Source organism: Moschus berezovskii, chromosome 3 (genome assembly GCF_049115385.1).
Source record: "Moschus berezovskii isolate FMDL1 chromosome 3, NW_MosBer_1.0, whole genome shotgun sequence".
Taxonomy (NCBI): Eukaryota; Metazoa; Chordata; class Mammalia; order Artiodactyla; family Moschidae; genus Moschus; species Moschus berezovskii.
In genome coordinates, this window is record NC_142462.1 from 56,822,412 (window position 1) to 56,843,932 (window position 21,521).

The 21,521-nt window shown below is 38.3% G+C and overlaps 1 protein-coding gene across 5 annotated transcripts; it reads left to right on the forward strand.

Moving 5' to 3' along the window:
• The first annotated feature begins 5,376 nt into the window (after nt 1–5,376).
• CBLL1 (Cbl proto-oncogene like 1) lies at nt 5,377–21,319 on the forward strand. Of its 5 annotated transcripts, XM_088834331.1 has the most exons (7): nt 6,021–6,152; nt 6,862–6,863; nt 10,253–10,420; nt 13,295–13,395; nt 13,795–13,878; nt 14,866–14,939; nt 17,478–21,319. In XM_088834331.1, exons 1-7 carry the CDS (start codon nt 6,028–6,030, stop codon nt 18,514–18,516), a joined length of 1,593 nt encoding a protein of 530 aa, XP_088690457.1. In that variant the 5' UTR covers nt 6,021–6,027; the 3' UTR covers nt 18,517–21,319. The 5 variants fall into 5 exon arrangements, with proteins under 5 accessions (XP_055276754.1, XP_055276756.1, XP_088690455.1 ...); XM_055420779.2 differs by lacking the exons at nt 6,021–6,152; nt 6,862–6,863 and adding an exon at nt 5,377–5,522; XM_055420781.2 differs by lacking the exons at nt 6,021–6,152; nt 6,862–6,863 and adding an exon at nt 5,377–5,522 and having other exon boundaries at nt 13,298–13,395.
• Nucleotides 21,320–21,521: the final 202 nt, after the last annotated feature.

Genomic DNA, 21,521 nt, shown 5'->3' on the forward strand with positions numbered 1-21,521 from the left:
TCCAATACTTTGGCCGCCTCATGTGACAAGTTGACTCACTGGAAAAGACTCTGATGCTGGGAAAGGTTGGAGGTGGGAGGAGAAGGGGACGACAGAGAATGAGATGGCTGGATGGCATCACCGACTCTGTGGACATGAGTTTGAGTGAACTCCGGGAGTTGGTGATGGACAGGGAGGCCTGGCGTGCTGTGATTCATGGGGTTGTGGAGAGTCGGACACGACTGAGCGACTGAACTGAACTGAACTGAAGAAGCCTTCACAGATGTATCTCCTATGATCTTCAGACCAATTCTGCAAGGAATGTTATCGTCCCCATTTTACTGACATAGAAACTGAGCTTGAGTAATCTTCCAATATCACACAGCAAGAGTTGAGATTTGAACCCCATTTTGCCTGATTCCGAAGCTCATGCTCTTTCTCTACTATATATATTACCTATTGGAAGCATGAGTCAGAGAAGCTTTGATGGGGAAAATGGCATATGAACAGAAGCCTTGATGGGTAGGTACGTTTTAAGGTGGGAGTAAGAACTGCAAATTCATGCTTAGTATTTTTCTCAACTGAGGGACAGGTGGGTGTTAAATCTACTGTCAAAAAACTTTTCATGTACTAGTATGACATACTGTTTGCTCAGGGTAGTGTAAAACCACTAAACATTCTTTTACGTGTGAGCTGAACACAGATGTGGAGAGAAAAAAACAAGATAAGAATCTTTTAGTAGAGGAGAGGTTGGGAGGAGCAGGCCTATAAGCAGAAAGGATATCCACTGCAAAACTGTCCTCAGAAGGAAGGCTGCAGAGGTTCTCCAGAACAAACGTTCCTATCCAAATGGGTAAATACATCGCCAGGCTTCAAAGCACAGAGTGGGGAAGTGCCTTCAATCAGTAATGTTCAGTGCTTGTAGTCTTGCTTCCTTCTTATTCCCAAATCTGTCTCTTGCCCAGTTTTTGATAGTTTTTGGAAAGCTGGGGGCCATATTTAATAAGGCTCAGCTGTGATAACATGTTTGGGCTGTTTTAGCAGCTGGTAGGGAGAGGAGGCGGAGAAGGCAATGGCAAGCCACTCCAGTACTCTTGCCTAGAAAATCCCATGGATGGAGGAGCCTGGTAGGCTGCGGTCCGTGGGGTCGCTAAGGGTCAGACAGGACTGAGCGACTTCACTTTCACTTTTCACTTTCACACATTGGAGAAGGAAATGGCAACCCACTCCAGTGTTCTTGCCTGGAGAATCCCAGGGACGGGGGAGCCTGGTGGGCTTCCGTCTATGGGGTCACACAGAGTCGGACACGACTGAAGTGACTTAGCAGCAGCAGCAGGGAGAGGAGGAAGCTGCCACCGTCAGAGGCTGGAGTTAGTTAAGTCTGCTAATGATGCTTGAAGGCTGATCACTCAATTCACTCCAATAAACAAGTCAAAGAGCCTTGGCTAAACATCAGGCTTGCGTGGTGTGTGCATCAGTATGCTAAGAGGTCTAAAACTGCCCTACTGACCCTATTGTCAAAACCTATCTCCAATCTATATTTATGGGCTTCCCTGGTGGCTCAGAGGTTAAAGCGTCTGCCTCCAATGCGGGAGACCCGGGTTCGATCCCTGGGTTGGGAAGATCTCCTGGAGAAGGAAACGGTAACCCACTCCAGTATTCTTGCCTGGAGAATCCCATGGACGGAGAAGCCTGGTAGGCTAAAGTCCACGGGGTCGCATAGAGTCGGACACGACTGAGCGACGGAACGGAACGAATCTATATTTATAGGCAATAATGAAATTGCAGCTAACATTTAACACTCATTTAATAATGGGCCAGGTGCTATACTGTTATCTCACTTAATCACCTCATGAAGCAATGAATATAGTAACTACTCTGGTAATAAAAACTATCATTTTATGAGGGCTTACTGGGTGCCAGTAGGTACTAAATGCTTTAGATAGAAAATAATATTTAATTCTCAAAGTAGCCCTACAGGTAGGTACTATTATCATTCCCACTTTATAAATGAAGTCAGCCAGCCACGAGATTAGGTAATCTGTCTAAAGTCTCACAGCTGTGTTGGGCTTGGAACCCAGTTTTTAACGTCCAAGTCCATATATCTATCATTATAGTCCACTACCTTTCCTATTCATATCTACTTATCAAACTTGTTCATGTTTAGTGGACACTGACCTGATCGGTTCTTTTATTAACAGATCACTCACACTTGCTGGCATTTTGGCCATCACAGGGAGTCTCAGGCTTCCTGGTCAATTGTTCTTACAGGTTAATAGTATTGACTTCCTCCTACCCACACTTAACATCTGCTCATTGTTTCTGAATCCACCTTGCTGAATTGTGGTGTTTTCATAAACACAACATGCTAGGTTTTGTTTATATGCTCTTTCTGAACTGTTACTCTGAAATCTTCTTTTCAAGGTTCTCTATAATCAAACCTGATTTTTCAGTATTCCCAAACATGGACCAAAGTGAAGCTGATCACTGTTCTCTATAGAAGCTATGACATCTGTGGCCTTGCTCTCTCTGGTTTGATGTGCCTCTTTCTTTCCTCACCTTCAAATGATATCCTGTTCACCAAGATAAAGTCAGTCCACCTAACTGCCCTCAGCTCTACTGCTCATAATTTTCTCTGAATGTAGGTAGCACTGCATTCCACTGAAAGACACAGAATATAATTCCATGTTTTTAATTATTTCTATAAATGCTAGGCTATATGGTTCTGCATATAGGAACCATTATTTATACTTTTTTCCTTCTGTGGTCTTAGGCACTACAGGGTTACAATTAAAAGAGCATTAAGGAGGGCCCTCACTGACAGTCCAGTGGTTAAGACTTGGCATTTCCACTGCAGGGGGCAGGATTTGATATGTGGTTCCAGAACTAAGATTCCATAAGATGTGCGGTGAGGGAAAAAAAGAAAAGCATTAAAGAAATGAAAGTTATTGCCCTTGATCTGGTATTGAGGAGTCTCAAGCTCTCTGAAACCCATCCTATTTTTTTGTAAGCAAATAGTGCTATGTATTTAAATGCAAGGTCATCAAAACACCTTGAAGAGCACTGACTAGCAGATGTCTGTCAATAAGATGAAAATATGATATACATCTTGGTGCTTCTGATTGTCCATTACCACGATGTTTCATTTTTATAAACCTTAGGACAGTACCAAGCTATAAATTAAGTATAAATGTTGACTTTCAGTAAAATTGTGACTGCTTACAGCACAAAGGTTAGCAACAATGGATACCAGAGGGCAGTAATAAAATGTTATATACAGTTCTCTTATCCTTTTAGAGGAAGAAATTGCCACTGTACTAGTAAAGTGAGGCTATAGCTAAGGGGAAAGTGGATATACAAAACAAATGCTATAGCAACGCATAAAAGCACGAGGTCAAATCAAATAAATGTTTACCTAACATTTTAGCAATAGAACTCTAAACATGTGAATTTCCTTTTAGTAAATTTTCATAACTTGATGCACCATAAAATGCTGACACAACTTCTGACTTACATATTAAAATACATAAAACACAGTTTGAAGACTTTTTTAAAAAAAATCTAATTCTTTAAATAGCATCAGCAGACACTAACATTATTATTATGGACCTGGATCTGCATCAATCTGAAATATGGCTGAGTCTACGGCCATACCACCCTGAATGCAACTGACCTTGTCTTAAGGATGGTTAATAGGTTAAATATGAGGATCGAAAAAATTAAAAAAAAAAAAACTTTCTAGGTGACAACTACTTTCTTTTATACACAAAATTGGTGGAAAATGCTTGATTTTCATATCAGTATTGTATTTAGAGAAACAGGGAGGTATGGAAGAAAGGTTGTTTACCCCAACTTGCAAAACACAAAAGATGCCCAGCAACTGAAAGCATCTTGAAAACCACTTAGGGATACAGAACTTACATTTTAACAAAAGCAGGAATAACTGAATCACAATTGTCCTTAGTCGTGAATGCACCTAAAAGCTTGTTTATAAAGCTGCACAAACGGTCTTTTAAAAGATCCCACCAAAATATTCACCAAATAACACAGAACACTTACAGTATTACTCATCATGTTATTCCAAGCTCTCACTGGTTAACTACACAGATAGAGCACATCGCTACACATACTTGACTCCGAATTCAGCACCATGAAACCGCTTCTCTAAGAGGTCGACACGATAATCTTTAATTGATCTAGGAACTCTGGCACTGAAAGCGTGCATAACACAAGGTAATGATGTCGTCACCGAGGGACGACAGGAATAGAACCCAAATCCCTTGACTCCCCAGCTTGTGTTTTCCACTAATTGTGCTCCTTTCTACTCATTCGAGAACATCAAGTGTGAAGGGCTGGAGAAGGGAGTGGACACATGCGCCAGGGTCGCGAGGTGGAGACGGCCCGGAAGGTCCTCAGGAATCACTCTGTGGCACTTGTCTTTTGTTTCGGCTGAGGACGATGAAAGCTGCAGCAACCACCAACCCTTGGGACCAAGAACTGGAACTAGGTACTGCCCGTGGCGGTAACTCGTCCCTTCATTTCAGGCCTTTCCCCTCTCCCACGGCTCCCTCGCGGCCAGCCCTAACGTTCTCGCCCCATCCTCAGCTCTGCTCCGCGCTGGAGTCCCCGGTGACCTCCGTAAGAGGCGGCTGCGCTGCACCCGTCCTCCACCTGGCCCCGCGGACAGTCCTTAGGACAGGTGTTCTAGGGGGAGGGGGAGCTTTCCCTAGAAAATGAATGCTAACCAAGCGTGAGAAATGGGTTTCAACTGTTAGCAACTTGAGAGGTGGCAACCGGGGTAGATACCCAAGTCAGCTCTGCGTGGGTCTGCGCAGCTCATCACGACAAAGCAAAATGCAGACATATATGCACAGAGCTTTTCTGTCTAGCTGGGAGCCTTACACAGCTCAACCGTCCCCTAGGCAACGTCCCGCTGGAGGACGCTTTCCGGAGCGCGCGTGTTTACACGCTTCCTGGACTGGGGGTGCCGGAGAACGTCGCTCGCGGACTCTGGGGGGTTCCAAACCGTTACTCCGCCCGCGGGGGTGGGGACAGCCCAACGGCTGAGCCTGCGCAGTTAAGCTAGGTCGGCAGCAGGGTCCCGGCGCACTACAAGTCCCAGAAGGCAAAGCTCCGCGCGGGGTGAAGGGGCGGGGCGGGGGCGCGGCGGCCGCCTTACCTGCCTCGAGCTTAGTCCTCCGGCTACGACCGGCTCTCCCCCTCCCCCGTTCCCGTCAGTCTCCTCCCCGCATTAAAAGGCTACTTCCTCTAGCAGCACAAGAGAGGAACCCTCAGCAGCCTCTACCCTGACGTTCCCTGCGTACTCGCTTTTTCTCTCTCTGCCCGAACTGAGCCTGACTCCCTCACCGGAGTCGGCTAGCGAACGCAAGAGAAGGGAACTTTTGGAGGCACCAACCTGGGCCACCTGGTCACACTTCCGCCTCCCGGGCTCCGGAAGGTACCGCGCACGCGCTCCCTGCGACTCCGGCGCGGTTGACTTCCGCTCCCACAGTGCCCTGCGAGTCGAATCATGGATCACACTGGTAAGGAGGCGGAGGCAGTGGGGGTCCAGGTTCCATGCCCCCTTGGCCGGCCTGAGACTAGTCGCCCAGCGAACATAGAGGGGATACATTCTCCTTACACCACTGGGGTGTGGTGGCGAGGAAGGAATCTCACAGACCCCCTTCCCGTGTCCGGCCAGGGCCTGCTGCTTCCTGGCCCACCCTCCGATGTGGTACCTACAGCCTCGGTGCCGGCAACGGTAGCTCCTCCTGAGCTCGGAGCCGGCACCGCGGGGGGCGCGGGCTTCGCGGAGAGGGGAGAGCGCCGGCAGTTTTTTCCCTCATTTTGGGTGCTCTGCCCTGCGTTATGGGGACTGGCGGGTAGAGAGGCTGGGAAGTCTCATTACGCTGGGAGTCGATGTGCTAGAGTGGGTTAGAGACTTCCTGCTGTTTCAGTCAGCTTTGGGCGGGTGCTGCGGTGGTCACTGCCTGTCGTCGTTGTCTCTCCGGTCTTTCTTGGACTAGAGGTGAGAGAAGGGAGTCGGATATGGTTTTTGGAATGATACCGGGAGCAGCTTTTCTGCTTAAGCCTATAGCATGCCCCGCGCTTCAGCTGTGGTCCTTAACCACCAGTCTTGAGCTTAAAATCAAGATATTCTCATCACTTTCTCCGTAAGACTGGCTCCTCTCTTTCTTAAGTGTTTTTTGTCTTTTGCTTCCTTGCAGTTTTTGGATGTTGAATGAGTGCATTTGGAGTTAGATACTGCTCCGTTCAGTTGTATCAGCCCTATTACTAGTAGGGTGATAAATGGCTTTTTCCAGTATCAAGTATTAGGATTCCTCAGTCATCAACTGTCTACTTAATTTCACACACACACACACGTTATGTGTGTATGTATACACACACAGTACACGTACGTATATACACATATTCTTCTTGGCTTGGAGGTGGAATGGTAAACAAGATGAACTGAGTCCCTGTCCTCATGGAAGTTATGTTGTATTGGGAAAACCACAATGAATAAGTTTTTAGAAATACAGATTATTATGAGGGCTTTGAAGAAGACATATGGGGCTGTGGAAGGTGGAAGCTTCAGAGAGGATGGTCAGGAAGAGTCTTTTTAGGAAGGTAACATTTGTAAGCTGTGATCTGATGGATGCGAAGAATCCAGCTTGGCATAGAGGTGGAAAGCGTTTATAGCAGATACTAAGACTCTGAGGGAGGAAAATGTAGAGAAAACCAATCAGCTGCACTTAGGTAGAGGGAAAGAGCCCTAAGATAAGATTGGTAAGGAAGGCAGGGGTTGGGTGGTGTAAGACTTTGAAGTCCATGGTAAAGATTTGAGTGTTATTTTCAGTGCAATATGAAGCCATTGTACAGAAGTAGAGGAGGAACATAATCTCTTTTTCAAGTATAATAGGTTGTTGTAAGAAGAATGGTGTAAGAGAAGGAGGCAAGCTAAATAGAAAATTTAGGAAGTGATTGCAATAGACCAGAAGGGAAGCCTGGCTTAGTAACGGTGGCTTGGTTTAGTAAAAACAGGAATGGGCAGATTCAGTGAATTTTTGGGTGGTAGAACTCAGGCCCTGGTGGATTGGTTTGGAGGCATGTGAGAGAAAGGAAAGGTGGGTGGGGTTCTAGTTTGAGTGGTGTCCTTTATTGGAAGACTTGGGAGAAAAATACCTTTTTTTTTTTTTAAATAGAGTTTAGGTGACAAATGGGAATTTGGCAACAAGACTTTGGACTGCTAAGTATGAGGTGTTTGGGACATAGAAGGGGCGATATCAAGGGGAAATCAGGGCAGTTTGTTTGGAATGATTTTATGGCATGAGGATGGATGAGATCACTTAAGGAAAGGGAAAACAGAGAAGAGGGCCTAGCAGCAGGCTCTAGGGAACTCTAGTGTTTGGAAGTTTTATAGAATTGAAACCGAGAAATCTCGGTGTTAGAGAAGCAAACATGCCACATTAGTGAAATGTTTCTCATTTGAGCCTGTTACTGAAATTGGGAGTCATGCACTTTTCACAGTTTAAAGATGTTACGTTACGTTAGGAAATTGTAATGTGCGTTGGTGTGTATCTGAGTATTTATTATCCTACTTTTCTAAGTTAAAAGTTTGCCTAAGAAAGTAAAAGTCATCCTAACATGGAAATATTCTCTAATGAACTGACCACTTGAAAAAATAGTTCCTACTCAGATATCCCTGCTGCTTAACATGAGCCTCTTTTCTTTTTTTTAAGTTAATTTCCTTATAAGGTAGTGTCCTTACCAGTTTCATGTCAGAAAATGGTATCAAATGTTGTACACTGATTGTGATTACAAACCTTACAAAATATTCAAGTTTTCATGGTATTCATAAATGTGAATTTGGTAATTGTTTGAATCACAAATAAAATCATTGGGAAATGAAGACGTGCCAGATAACCAGTAAATTGAAGACGTTATGTCATGATAGGCATCTCAAAAGGAGAATTCTAATATCAAAGGATTAAAAGAGGCCCCTGGGGGAATCGATGGAACTCTAGTGTTATGCAAAAATGACTGGTTTTGTGAACGTGCTGAAATTGTCAGTCATAAAATGAAGGCTATCCTGTAGTATTGTAATAGAAAATTACTCCAACAAACTCCTAATTAACACTTGATTGAGTCTTTGGCAATTCTAAAAATTAGCAGTTACAACCTTGTAACTGTAACCTAAATTTTGTAAAAATATTTCTTGATTCCTTTAATTCAAGATAAAATTCTGCACAAATCTTTTAAAAACCTACATAACACAATGTTCCGTATTAGGCATTTTTACAGTGGATTTCACTTCATATGGGTGGTTACATCCTTAATTCTCACTTTCTATAATATCCAGGGACTTTCGTTGTTAGGGATTTAGGGTTTTTAGTTCTGATATTCAAAAGGAAATTGTGCTGTATTTTGACTCTTAATAAAACCCCCCAAACCCCAAGATAAACCCAGTGATGTCACTATTAACAGCTGTACTTTTCTTATGAACTTGGAGTCTGAGGCAGGCTGCAAGATGTTAGAGGGCAGCAGGCTCTTGAAAGTCATAATCGTGACCACAGGTGTCTAGGGTAGTGTGAAAAGGACTTGTAGTAATGAAGTGTTTTTCACCAAGGAAACACCATTCAGAGTCCTTTTACTGTCGTAAAGACGACATTGAACTGTCTCTGATAACTTGCTATTTTTTTAATTCATTGAAAAATCAGGAATACCTTCTAAGCAAAAAAAAAACTCATTCTGTCATACCTTTTTGCTATTGCATTGTTTGTAGGTGTTTTAAACAGCTAGAGTCAAAGCAGATGAAGTACATTATCTTTTTGCCACTTCATTGCTTGTAGATATTTAACAACTAAATAAGCAACTAGAGTGAAAGCAGATGAAAGCATTATCTGATTGTTGATACATTTCGTGAAGTATTGAGAGTTAAATCAAGATGGATTTATCCTAGTTTTAAGACTTTTAACTGTCCATGTATTCCCATTCCCATGATTTTTTTTTTGCAGATTAACTGTTATGAAAATAATAATAGAAAGCAGACTGAAAGATATTTAAATTAATAATTAAGGACCAATTTTGAGTTTTGTTCTATGTATTATTGAGAAAGAGTGCAAATCGATGTGTAATTCTCGTTTCCTTGGAAATCATTACTGTTGGGTAGGATACTACTTCCAAATTTGGCTTTAGAATTTAATGTGGATAGTTTGGTTATGCCTCTGATTGTGCTGTCTCTTGCAGTGGCAAGTTAAACAGCATTGCTCACTAATTGTCATGTTTAAAACATTACTATTTTCAATTATTTGCATTTCCTACTTTAGGGCATTTCCCTGTTTTTAGCAGATAAAGGTAAATATTTTCTGGATTGTAATATGTCATCATGGACTTGAAAAAAGGTGGCTTTTAATCTTAAAATAGAGTCAGTTTTATGAAATAATGCTTGTATTACTCATAGGATATGAGTAAGTTTATTTCGTAAGCTAATAACAGAGACGTAGAAAGTGTCAGTTGTTTAGGCCTAGTTAAGGACAGAAATCTTGCATCCTCCTCACCTATAATTTACCATTACAGTGCTGACTAAGCATAATGCAGTCACCAGTACGTCTAGAAATGTTATAGTACATTAGTGTGTGTAACTAAATGGTGTGGTAATTTTTACTATATTCCTGAATGCTTTTTAGAAAAACTATTTTACACTGAAGAGGAGAATCACATCCCTAAAACTAACTTCATTTTCAGGGTATTATTTATTTAATTCTACCATTGTCGGTGTTAGTTTTGTGTTTCCAATATTATTGATTGTCCTGATGTAGATGCAGAGTACTAAATTCATTGAGTGCCTACTTTGCATGGCTTGATGGAAATGATGGTTTTCTTTCTTTTTGGTGTTCTTTCTTTACCTTTTATTCCTTCTTTAAAAAAAAAATCTTACAGTTGCTAGACAGAGTTTCTTACCTTAGGCTCATGAAGGATTTTATGTTTCTATAAACCCCTCTGGAATTACATGGAAAATTTTACTGTCCATCCTCTTAGGGAGAGGTTCTATAACTTTTATCAACTTTTTAAAGGGCTCCATGTCTTAAAAAGCATTGCTTTAAGAGTTTATCCAAAATAGAGAAAATTAGTACTTGAACTTACATAGCGTAGTATTTAAAATCAGATACTCAGCCCTTCATAATGTTGGGTATATTGCTTTAATACCTGTGGCAAAATAACCTTCAAAAAGAAAACCTAAAAGAAATTACAACTTTTTTTCCTAACATAGACAATGAGTTACAAGGCACTAATAGTTCTGGATCATTGGGTGGTCTTGATGTTCGAAGACGTATTCCTATAAAGCTCATCTCCAAACAAGGGAACAAAGCCAAAGCTTCACCTCGAACTCCAAGGACTATAAACAGGATGCCTGCAAAGGCTCCAGCTGGTGATGAAGGTAATGTGTTTAACAGGTCCAAAAGTCTTTCTTTTATATCTGACTCCACCAAATAAGCCATGTGATTTTATTTATTTTTAGCCACCTCTTTTTTTATCTTAAATATTCTCTTCTTCAGTCTTTTGACTTCTCATTTTGGCATATTTTGCTTTCTATCCCTTTATAAATATTTTTGATTTATTTTCTTTTGTTGAAAGTAGCACTATCTGTTGTTTAGAAAATCTAAACAGTATTGCAGAAAACGTAATACTAAAGTAAAATTGTCCTCCTCCCATTTTTATTCTCCCCTCAAATAATCCCTGGCATGACATATGACATTTTCATAGTTGCTTTATAACTACCCCCCCCCCAGCTTTGGTAAGATGCATGTGAGATTCTGCCTTCTCAGTAGATTCAGATGTATCTTATTTAAGAAAATGGGTTTAGGTATTTCACTTATGGATATACCATAATTTATTGTAACAATTTTTTAAAAACATTTTGCTGTTAAAGACAATATTGCAGTAAATGTCCTTATTTATTTAGTATGTATATTTTGTAGAATACACACCTTAGTATGTATATTTTGAAATTTAAATTTTGCATGAATTTGGGCATTTTAGAACTCGGTGGATTTAGAATTTATGCATTTTAGAATTTAATAGATGTTGTCAAATGGTTCTTAAAAAATAGTACATTACTTTATACTCCCACATCAATATTGGTGCTATTATCCTTTACAGATTTTTGTAACTGATATACATTTCTTTAATTTATGAGTGGTGCTGTATGTTTTCATAGTATTGGTCATTTCTTTTTTCTAGGCTCTATCTGTTCATATCCTTTTCCCATTTTTTTCCTGTTTGATTGTCTTTCTCTTAATTTTTATGAGCTCTTTGTAGATTAACAAAATTGGCTTTTGTTATATGTTGTGTATATTCCCTATTTGTCTTTTGAATTTTGCGTATAAAATTTTTATTGTAGAGAAACTTGACAATTCTTTGTAGTCAGACATTCAGTCTTTTCTACTGAACTTCTGGGTTTTATGTCATCCTTAGAAAGGCCTTTCACCATTTTGTGAGTATAAAAACAGTTTTTTTGGCCTATGGGCCAAATCCAGTGCTGTTTTTTATCAATAAGGTTGTATTGGAACACATGCATGCCCATTCTTTTACGTATTGTCTGGCTGTTTTCGGGCTTCCCAGGTGGGTCAGTGGTAAAGAATCTACCTGCCAATGCAGGCGTCTTGGATTCGATTCCTAGGTTGGGAAGATCCCCTGGAGTAGGATATGACAACCTGTTCCAGTGTTCTTGCTTGGAAAATCCCATGGACAGAGGAGCCTGGTGGGCTATATATAGTCCATGGGGTCACAAGGAGTTGGACATGACTGCGCTTAGGGCACACAACACATGGCTGCTTTCACACTGTATTGGCATAGTTGAGTAATTGCAGGTATGGCAGTATTTACTTAATTGGTCTTTAGGCAGATAAAGTTTGCTGATCGCGGCTTTGGAACTTTTATGGATGTATATTTGGTTGTTAAAACAAAAATGGGGTGTGACTTGAAGTGGGAGGGGATGAGATATCTGAAAGGAAAGGGCTAGAAAGGGGATTTTAGATTTGCGTTGTTTTACTGTTACACAATAATTTATTTATACATTACTGTATAGTTTAAAATTTTATTTTAAAACTAGAAAGGCCAAAGACAGAGTACCCTAGGTTATTGATGGAGCAGCAGCTGCTGCTTTGTTATCTATACAGATAAATGTATAGTTTAATGATGGGAGTATAGGTTGAACCACTCTGGATAATGATAATGTGCTTATGATTTTCTTGGCTCTTGTTCTGCTCAATAATTTTCTGAGTTTTAGATAAGTAGAAAAATTAACTTTCCTTGAGTTTTTGATGACAGCAACTTTTATCAGGTATAAGTGGGCCATCTAAGAGCCTAGGGTCACGCAGATGTCACTTAGAAGAACTCTATATTTGTGTTGCAGGTAATTAGATAGCAGTACACTGGTGTATCAGTATCAGCTTCAAGAAATTATTGCATCTGTGCCTGTGTGTCTGTCTGCAGATGTTAACCAGTTCTAGGGCCAAAAGTCGTGAGAAGCCTGGCATAATGGAGGGATAGATTTGTCTTCTCCGCTTTACTTTAGGTAATTGGATTCTACTTAGAATCCCCATCAGACTGTTCACTGATTTTCTTTTCTTTTGTATAAAATGAGAGGATTGCCATCAACTTTTTAATCAGGTCAGAGAAATTGAGCCCATTTGATCTTCATCTTGAAGTTTATTGATATTGATACATACAGTATAGGGGAGGAGACTTATAGATATGATATAAATTTTGGTGTTCGGGTGAATAACCAGGGAAAGGTTCTAATTGAAATGATGAAGTATGATGAAGTATAAGTATGTTGAGGTTTCTAAAATCAGGTTCAGTTTAAAGCTGAAGAGGTTACCTAATTATCTAAGTCATAAGAAAAAAGCCTGCAGAATTCTTTGTTAATCCTTTGGCACTAATACCAGTTACAACATAATACCACTTTTATAGATGATCAGAATAAATGACAATCAGTATCTTAATATGAGCTCTTGAATAGGAGTGAAGAGACCAGAGATCCTTCCTGGCTCCACCTCTGTGTGTTGTTACGGTCTCCAGTACTGCAGTATTCTCAGGCATGAGAATTGTCCATGGGTCCCAGGATCATTTCTAGCAGCTGTTTAGTAAGACTTGATTATACTGTTCTTAGAGGAGCTTTAAAACGTGTCAGTGAACAGGTCTGTTTTGTCCATGTACAAAATACAAATAGAAATCTGTCCGTGTACCTGTATTTCCAAAATGAAATTTGAGATGTGAAAAGTTAACAAGTAACATTTTGTTTTCTCAGAAGGATTTGATTATAATGAAGAAGAACGGTATGACTGTAAAGGGGGTGAACTGTTTGGAAATCAACGAAGATTTCCTGGACACCTTTTTTGGGACTTTCAGGTATAACTAAAAATAAAAAAATTTATTAGAACAATAAAATATTTTAAATACTTTATTAGGACAATATAGTTTGCATAAAGAATAATGTGAACTTTTATTATAATTATATCTTTCATTACCCATAAATCGTTAGTTAATGCTCTATTTCACTGTTTCCAAAAATAATCTGAAGTAATTTTCAGTGACATCTAGTAAAATCAATAAGTAATAACACTGTCAAAGGAGGAAAAAACCCAAAACTGATGGTTGCCCAAATAATGTGGCATATGTGGGAATTATATCAAGAGATCTTCATTTCTAATTGTTTTAGAAACTTTTACACTAACCAATTCATTGTGTAATTTATAGACATAATTTTTAGAAATGCTTAAGGAAATTTTAATTATGTCGTTTCAACAGATAAACATCTTAGGTGAAAAGGATGATACTCCAGTTCATTTCTGTGACAAATGTGGATTACCTATTAAAATTTATGGGCGAATGGTAAGTATAACTAAGTTAAATTCTGTTTTTATAAATTTATATATTTGTGTAGAGATGAGGACTCTGAAATTTAAGTAGGTAGGTTTATTATTGTTTAACAATAAAGTTTATAACGAATAAGTATAAAATAGCTAAGGTAAGTTTGGGGATAATATGCATTTAATAAAATTATCTTGACAGATTCTTGGATTGCTTGTAAAATATTAATTAAGGAAACTAATTCTGAAACTAATTTCTTTGGATGGTTTGATCCTTAAGGAAAAAAAAATGTTTTTCTTTAACAGAATAAAATCAGTTATTTTTAAGGGCTAAAATTTTTAAAACAATTAAATATTATTTATGATTTCTGAGAATTGAATTCTAAGCACTTAAAATACAGCCCTAACTGTAATTTTATAGTAGTTTTGATATATAAAAAGATAGTTTTACATTTTTGTTGGAAAAAAATTGTATTCACTGTTAAGTCTATGGTGGTAGAAGCCGTGGTTTCTGCACTGTTGCTTTGCTGTGTGGTATAACTAAATAACAGTAATGAATTGTGAGTTTTAAAATAGTGTAACATTATTTTACTGTGTCCTTCTGATTTATTTTTAAATATTTGTAAGTTCATTAACTTAAGACTACCAGGGAAGAAGGCTACTTACGTTAAATGTAGAAGATACTTGTTCTTTCACTGCCATGAAATACTTTCTGGAGATAACAGGATTAGATAAAACATTGTACAGTATTCTTCAGCAGCTTTTAACCTGTAGGGACAATAAATGTACATGTTTTTTTGGGGAAAGGGCCTAAGTTTTCACTGCATTCTCACAAAGAGCTTTGTGACTGAAAAAGGTTAACTGTTGCTTTTATGCAATTAGTACTTAATAAATGTTCATTTTAACAGTTCTCAAGTGCCTTCTATGTCTAGGTCACTTACTGTTGCTTTTTATAGAAGTATTTTAATTTGTTCTAGAACACTTAACTGTAACATGTCTCTGTTCACAGATTCCATGCAAGCATGTTTTTTGCTATGACTGTGCTATTTTACATGAAAAAAAGGGAGATAAGATGTGTCCGGGGTAAGATCATCATTAAATTTTTAAATAATAAAGATTGTGATATAATGATTTATAATCTAGGTTAAAGGTGACGATATGATATAGACCAGTGACAAGATGTCAAGTGTGTAGACCTGGCTAATGTTTCTCTGTGAGCCTCGTTGACTGTAACCTTCTCCTTAGGCTAATTAGCTATTATCAATTAATTCACATTGGCCAAAATAATAATAAATACATCACAAAGTTAGCATTATAAACCAAAAATATTTTCTTATTTTAATGGGATGCTAGAGAGATAGTATCACGTAGTGATTTAGAGCAAAGACTCTGGAATTAGAATTCCTGGATTCGGATCTCTATTTTGTGATTTATTAGCTGTGTCACATAGACAATTTCTTTATCTGTAAAATGGAGCTAATAATAGTACTTACCTCCCTGGGTTATTATTAGAAGTAAATGAGTAGCAGGTAGCAAATACTATGTAAGTGTAAACTCTTATTTATTGCCTTCAAATCTGACTATGTCTTGAGTACATCTTAGAACACCTTCATGTTCTAAGACAGGCTCAGACAAGTTAAGACCATCGGGAGGTGTTGATCTATAGTGATCTGTTTGGGGGTGGTCTTAAAGGATCCAGAATAAATTATGAATTTTTATATCAATTCAGAACACCTGAAATAAGATTTAAGAAAAACTTTGAGATAAACTTCTTTGGAACAACTGTAGGCTTTCTAGGTCACTTGTAACCTAAGTTAGAACCTATCCCAAGGGTTGTAGTATTAGTTGATAACAAAACTGTGGACAATTGTAATGGCTAATTTTCTTTTGTGGTGTAGGAAGATTGGCCTCTATGGGAGAGAATGAATGATTCATTAACAAACCAGTAAGAACTAATTGTCTTAGCAGATTTTATTAGCCCTTTAAAGTCACATATTATAAATTTTATAGTGTGAGTTTTAAGGAATATTTTCTCAGTAGAATTATAATTCGGAAGAATTAGGAAATTGAAAGTGCATATCCACTACTTGCCTCATTTTCTGTAGTGCCCGATTTTCCAACACAGTGTCCATCCACTTAAATTCTGTAGTAAATGTGATTGCCTCATGAGATAAGGGGTTTCGGATGTTGTAAAACACCATGTAGAGGAGAAGTTTTCTCTTTTATGTAAGTGTTTTGATGTTAGTATTTAAAAGGGAATTTTCGTTTTCAAGTTTTTCAGTGTAACTGCAGTAAGCATATCACTGGTTGGCTGTTAGGATATTAAAACATAAGCTTATCTGGATTAACAGACCTGGGTCAGGAAGTGAAGAAATGACAATCCAAATTAATGTAAATATTATATACTAATGCTTAAGCATCACCCAAAGAAATGTTCCCCCACATCCTGTTACTGTGGAGCTATTTCAGAGTTTACAGCAAATTAGAAGCAAAAAATGAGACGTGTGCCAAATGGCCACTAAAGGGAAGCCTTCTAAGCATGAAGAAGTAGTACCAGCCTACAGTGAGGAAGGAACACCAGCCACCACTCAAAATCAAGAATATGGAGCCATTTGATACAGGTCATATGACCTCACCCACATATTCAGTGATGATAGCTTATACATGTTTAGTGCTTAACTGATCATTCAGTCCTGTCATTTTCACTGTTTCATTGATGTAAACATTATGAGTTAGGTTAGATGTTATAACCCATTTTACAGATAAAGAAACAAAGTTTAAATGGCTTCTCCAAGATCTCAGAGCCAATACTAGATCCTAGCTCCAATTCCTAGTTCAGTCTTCTTTCTACTGTTTCAAGAAGCCTCCTAAAGGCGAAAGTGGATTAAAAAACAGTGAATGAAGAAGAATAGTTACAATTTGATCCAGACTCATTAAGAAAATGATTGAGTTAAATTTAGTGTTTATAATTTAGAAAAGTAGGAGTGTGTAATACATTGTAGTAGTAAATTTGTCTGACAAATCAGAAAGACCCCCTCCTTGAAAGGACTCTTGGCATTCATGGTTTGAATTTAAAATACTGTTTAATATTAAGAACCTTGATGATTAGGATGATCCTGTTTATTTTTGTAGTTCTTACAATACCTTTCACTTAGTATCTTCTACTTAGTGTTATTTGCTCAGAAAATGGCTTACTGGTCAATAAATACAAGTTTGCATTCTGTGATTCTGACAGATCCTTTGTTTTGCCCTTCCTGGATTTTTGGGGTTTTTTTGCACACAGATTCAAAACATAGAATTGTTTGGGATGCAAAACATAGACTTGTTTGTGAACTCAGATAAATTCTAAATCTTGGTAAGAAAAGGTTTTTGCTTCAATCATACTCTGATACATTTTTTTCTTAAGAGTTTTGACATTGACAGAAATGCTGATGCTTAATAGCAAACAGACCACAAAGAGGAAAAGATTAAAGGTTCACTTACATTAACTATAACTTTTAATTGTGAACTTTTTGCAGTGTTTTCCAATAAAATTTAAAACTAGTCATATCTTTGAAATTTAGTGCATTATTTTTATAGTCTGTTTTTAGTAAATCAAACTTTTTTCCCCTTCTCATGTAGCTGTAGTGATCCTGTGCAGCGAATTGAGCAGTGTACACGAGGTTCTCTCTTCATGTGTAGCATTGTTCAAGGGTGCAAGAGAACATACTTGTCTCAGAGAGACTTACAGGCTCATATCAACCACCGCCATATGAGAGCTGGAAAACCTGTTACCCGGGCTTCACTTGAAAATGTTCATCCTCCTCCTATTGCCCCACCACCAGCTGAAATTCCCGATCGTTTTATCATGCCGCCAGACAAGCACCATATGAGCCATATTCCACCAAAGCAGCACATCATGATGCCACCACCTCCTTTGCAACATGTGCCCCACGAGCACTATAATCAGCCACATGAGGATATTCGTGCTCCTCCAGCTGAATTGTCCATGGCTCCACCTCCACCTCGCTCAGTCAGTCAGGAAACCTTTCGTATTTCAACAAGAAAACACAGCAATTTAATAACTGTCCCTATTCAGGATGACTCAAATCCCGGTGCTAGAGAACCACCACCTCCTGCCCCCGCACCTGCTCACCATCATCCTGAATATCAGGGTCAACCAGTGGTCTCGCACCCTCACCATATTATGCCTCCACAGCAACATTATGCACCACCCCCACCTCCTCCACCACCAATCAGCCATCCAATGCCACACCCTCCCCAGGCCGCAGGCACTCCTCACTTGGTGTATAGCCAAGCTCCACCTCCACCAATGACCTCCGCTCCACCACCAATTACCCCTCCCCCTGGACATATTATTGCCCAGATGCCTCCTTATATGAATCATCCTCCTCCAGGACCTCCCCCACCTCAACATGGTGGTCCACCTGTAACTGCACCCCCTCCTCACCATTACAACCCCAGCTCTTTACCCCAGTTCACTGAAGATCAAGGAACTCTGAGCCCTCCATTTACACAGCCAGGGGGAATGAGTCCTGGTATATGGCCTGCACCAAGAGGGCCACCTCCTCCTCCACGAATGCAGGGTCCGCCTTCTCAAACCCCACTACCTGGACCACATCATCCAGATCAGACAAGATACAGACCGTATTACCAATGATAAGAGTATTCTGAACTGATGATACGATGAGGAAACAAAACTTATACGTATAGTCAATCTTTTCTTTAAGCTTTGACTGTTCGGGGAAGGAAAAGCGCCTCTTACTGAGGTGGCTGTACAACATTTAGGGTCTTGTCTCTTAAAATGGTTTTAAATCTTGACCTTAGGATTGATTTCAAGTACTATACTGTAGTGCAGTTAAGTGGCTCAGTTGAGCACAGTTATATTTTAAGAACTTTGTTCCCCTAGTGTGGTAAACTGACCCAGAGGTGACCATTTGTAAAAAAAAAAAAAAATTGAAAACATTTTTCCATCGTTCCACTTTCAAAAGCACGTCTTTTGTTAAACCCAATGTTTAAGTTTTTCTTGTGATACATTTTGTTAACCTGTGTAAAAGGATTAAATTTCAATATGGTTGTAAAAATGCTATTTTTATGTGAACTTAAGTGCAGCCACATACTGTTTTTTAAACCATATGTTTTACCACTAATTTCCCAAAGTTACAATAAAATCCTAAAAGTAAAAATCTAATATAATTTACTGTAAGGCAGACTGTTGAATGGTAGAAAATTATTTCACATTTTAGGCACTGAAATTTTGAGGTATATTAGGTATATAATGCATTTCACTTGGATGCCTTTTCATTTATAGGCAGCCTCAGGAGCACCAAAATACATTGAAATTCCAGTACTAAGAATATTTATGTCTGTAATGTTAAGAGGCATTGCTTGTATTTTTGGAAAGATAGGGCCAAAGTAATCAACTCTGTAGGCTCCAAGCTGTTGGGGATGCTGTTACTCATTAATGCTTTTTACCGAATGGTTGGAGTCATATGATGCATCACACTTATTAACCTTAAGTAACATTTTATAGAACTGTATAAGTGGTATTCTTTAGATGAAGTGTGTTCCTCTCTGCTCATTGTCTGAAACTAAATATTTAGGGCTGAATAGGCTTTATGTAATTCCTCATTTCATGGTAGAATTTGATCCTGTGCTTAAGTGGATTCTTGTTTATTGGGTTTTAAAGTATAATTTGAATGCCATGGAGGAATTTGAATACTGTATTAATGAAGGATGTTCTTGTAATCACATACTTGTGTTGCTCAGGTTTCATTACTGTATGATAAGGTGTTTTTCTCTAACTTGACATTTAAAAACTATTACTGACTTCCTGTTTCTTTTATTGGTTAAACAGTCTAAAACTTGGAATGTTTTTTTTAGCATAGAGTCAACAGTGAAGACTACCAGATGATTTTGTATTGAAGAGAAAAGTAATGTCTAAATTGTGAATTTCAGTGCATTATAAGGTGCCTTCGGAGTCAGCTTTTGCATTATAGGGGCTTGTTACAGTCCAGCTAAGATGACCACTTACAGTTTATACAGAATTCATATGTATAAATCAACATTCTTAGGATATTACTATATATCCTTTGAATACACCCCTGTGAAGTACTTCCTCCCCCCTAAAATGGTGCATAACAAACATGAAATGTGTAGTATACAGATACCATTTATTATTAAATAGTTTGTAGTGTATAAATTTAGAACATTTCTTTTTGACAAGAGGTGAACTGATGGCTAATTTACCGTTTAATTCTGTCAGGAACAGGCAAAGCAGTTTCTCACTTTGGATAATTGATGCAAAGTCATCTATAAATTTAGAGTTGAAATAATATAAATGGCCCTTTTAACCATGACCAGCTGAAAATAATACACTTTTTTTTTTTAAGTGAAAGTATGTGATTTTACACACCTAGCAATTTGAGAGTTCAGTGTTAATGCGGTGTTTCTAATGAGAAGTTGTTATTAGAAGCATAGGAGTGAAATAGTGTGAAATGGTGGTGAGTGTGTTTATCATATTACTGTAGGTACTTGGACTGGTGCAAACTTGATAACCTTTAATGGCCCTCTTTAAGAGCTGTTAAAATATTATTGAAAATTCAGTACCAATATTTTGGTTTCATGTAATAGGAAATAACAAAACTCACTTTAAAGCTTCTCAGCTATTTATGAAGAGCTCACCTGATTTAATTGAAATTCACTAGAATTGAATATATTGAACAAAAAATGTTATCACGGTAAAATTCCACATGTTAAGTCTCGTAGGCTTTAAAATTTTTTGGTTAGGTTTAAGAAATACGTGTTATGCAGCGAGGCAGTTAAGATGAATGTGTTGTAGCAGACAGTTTTTTTTTTTTTTAATGGTGTTAGACTTGAATTCATCCGGTTATTGTTTGAATGAGGGTGGGTGGGTAGAAGGATAACAAAATTACTGTTAGTGTTTCTTTCCTTAAGGAAAAAGATGTGAATCCCAGCCTTATTTCAGGGAAGCCTTTGAAGCTATGATGGACATAAGTCTAAATTAAATGTATGTATGTTTCATTATATTGCTCTTAAAAGACTACTGAGGTGGCAGTTTAATTCTTAAAAACAATAAAATGAAAGCATAAATACTGTTTGCCTAGATGAATTTTTACCTAATGATGACACATGTGGAAGAATGCAGAATTTTTCACGTTGATACAACTTTTACAGCAAAATTTCACGTTTTTGGAGATTAAAACCAGCAAGATGAACGTTAATATTTCTAAAGTGACATGCTTGTTCAGAGTATAATATATAGTATTGGAGAAAATTATCAGTTGCAAAGATTGTAAGAAACTACTTACTATTCATTTTGCCCTGTAAAAAACCACTTGCTCAAGTTATTGTATAAGAGGCTAACACTAAAAAACAAATGGAAAAGATAATTTGACCATATTTTTAAACTTGAAATAAGTCATTTTATGATATGAAGTATACAGAGCTGCTTTTGGCTTTGTTCTGATGTACTGGAAGAGTATCTTTCATACATCTTTTTGGAAAAACCATGTAAACTTATTTTTGAAAGCGTTAATGGGAAAAAAAGTATGTGGAAAAATATCAAGTACCTGAAACAAAAATAGACTTTTCTGATTATTAGATCAACCATCAAATTGGTATATTGATGTTAATTGAGGCTTG

Bases quoted from the DNA above. Each gene is read 5' to 3' on its own strand.
- CBLL1 (XM_088834331.1), top strand. From the start codon at position 6,028: ATGGTTTTTGGAATGATACCGGGAGCAGCTTTTCTGCTTAAGCCTATA. The intron at 10,421-13,294 runs GTAATGTGTTTA...TTGTTTTCTCAG, and splicing joins GGCTCCAGCTGGTGATGAAG to AAGGATTTGATTATAATGAA. The intron at 14,940-17,477 runs GTAAGATCATCA...CTTCTCATGTAG, and splicing joins GGAGATAAGATGTGTCCGGG to CTGTAGTGATCCTGTGCAGC.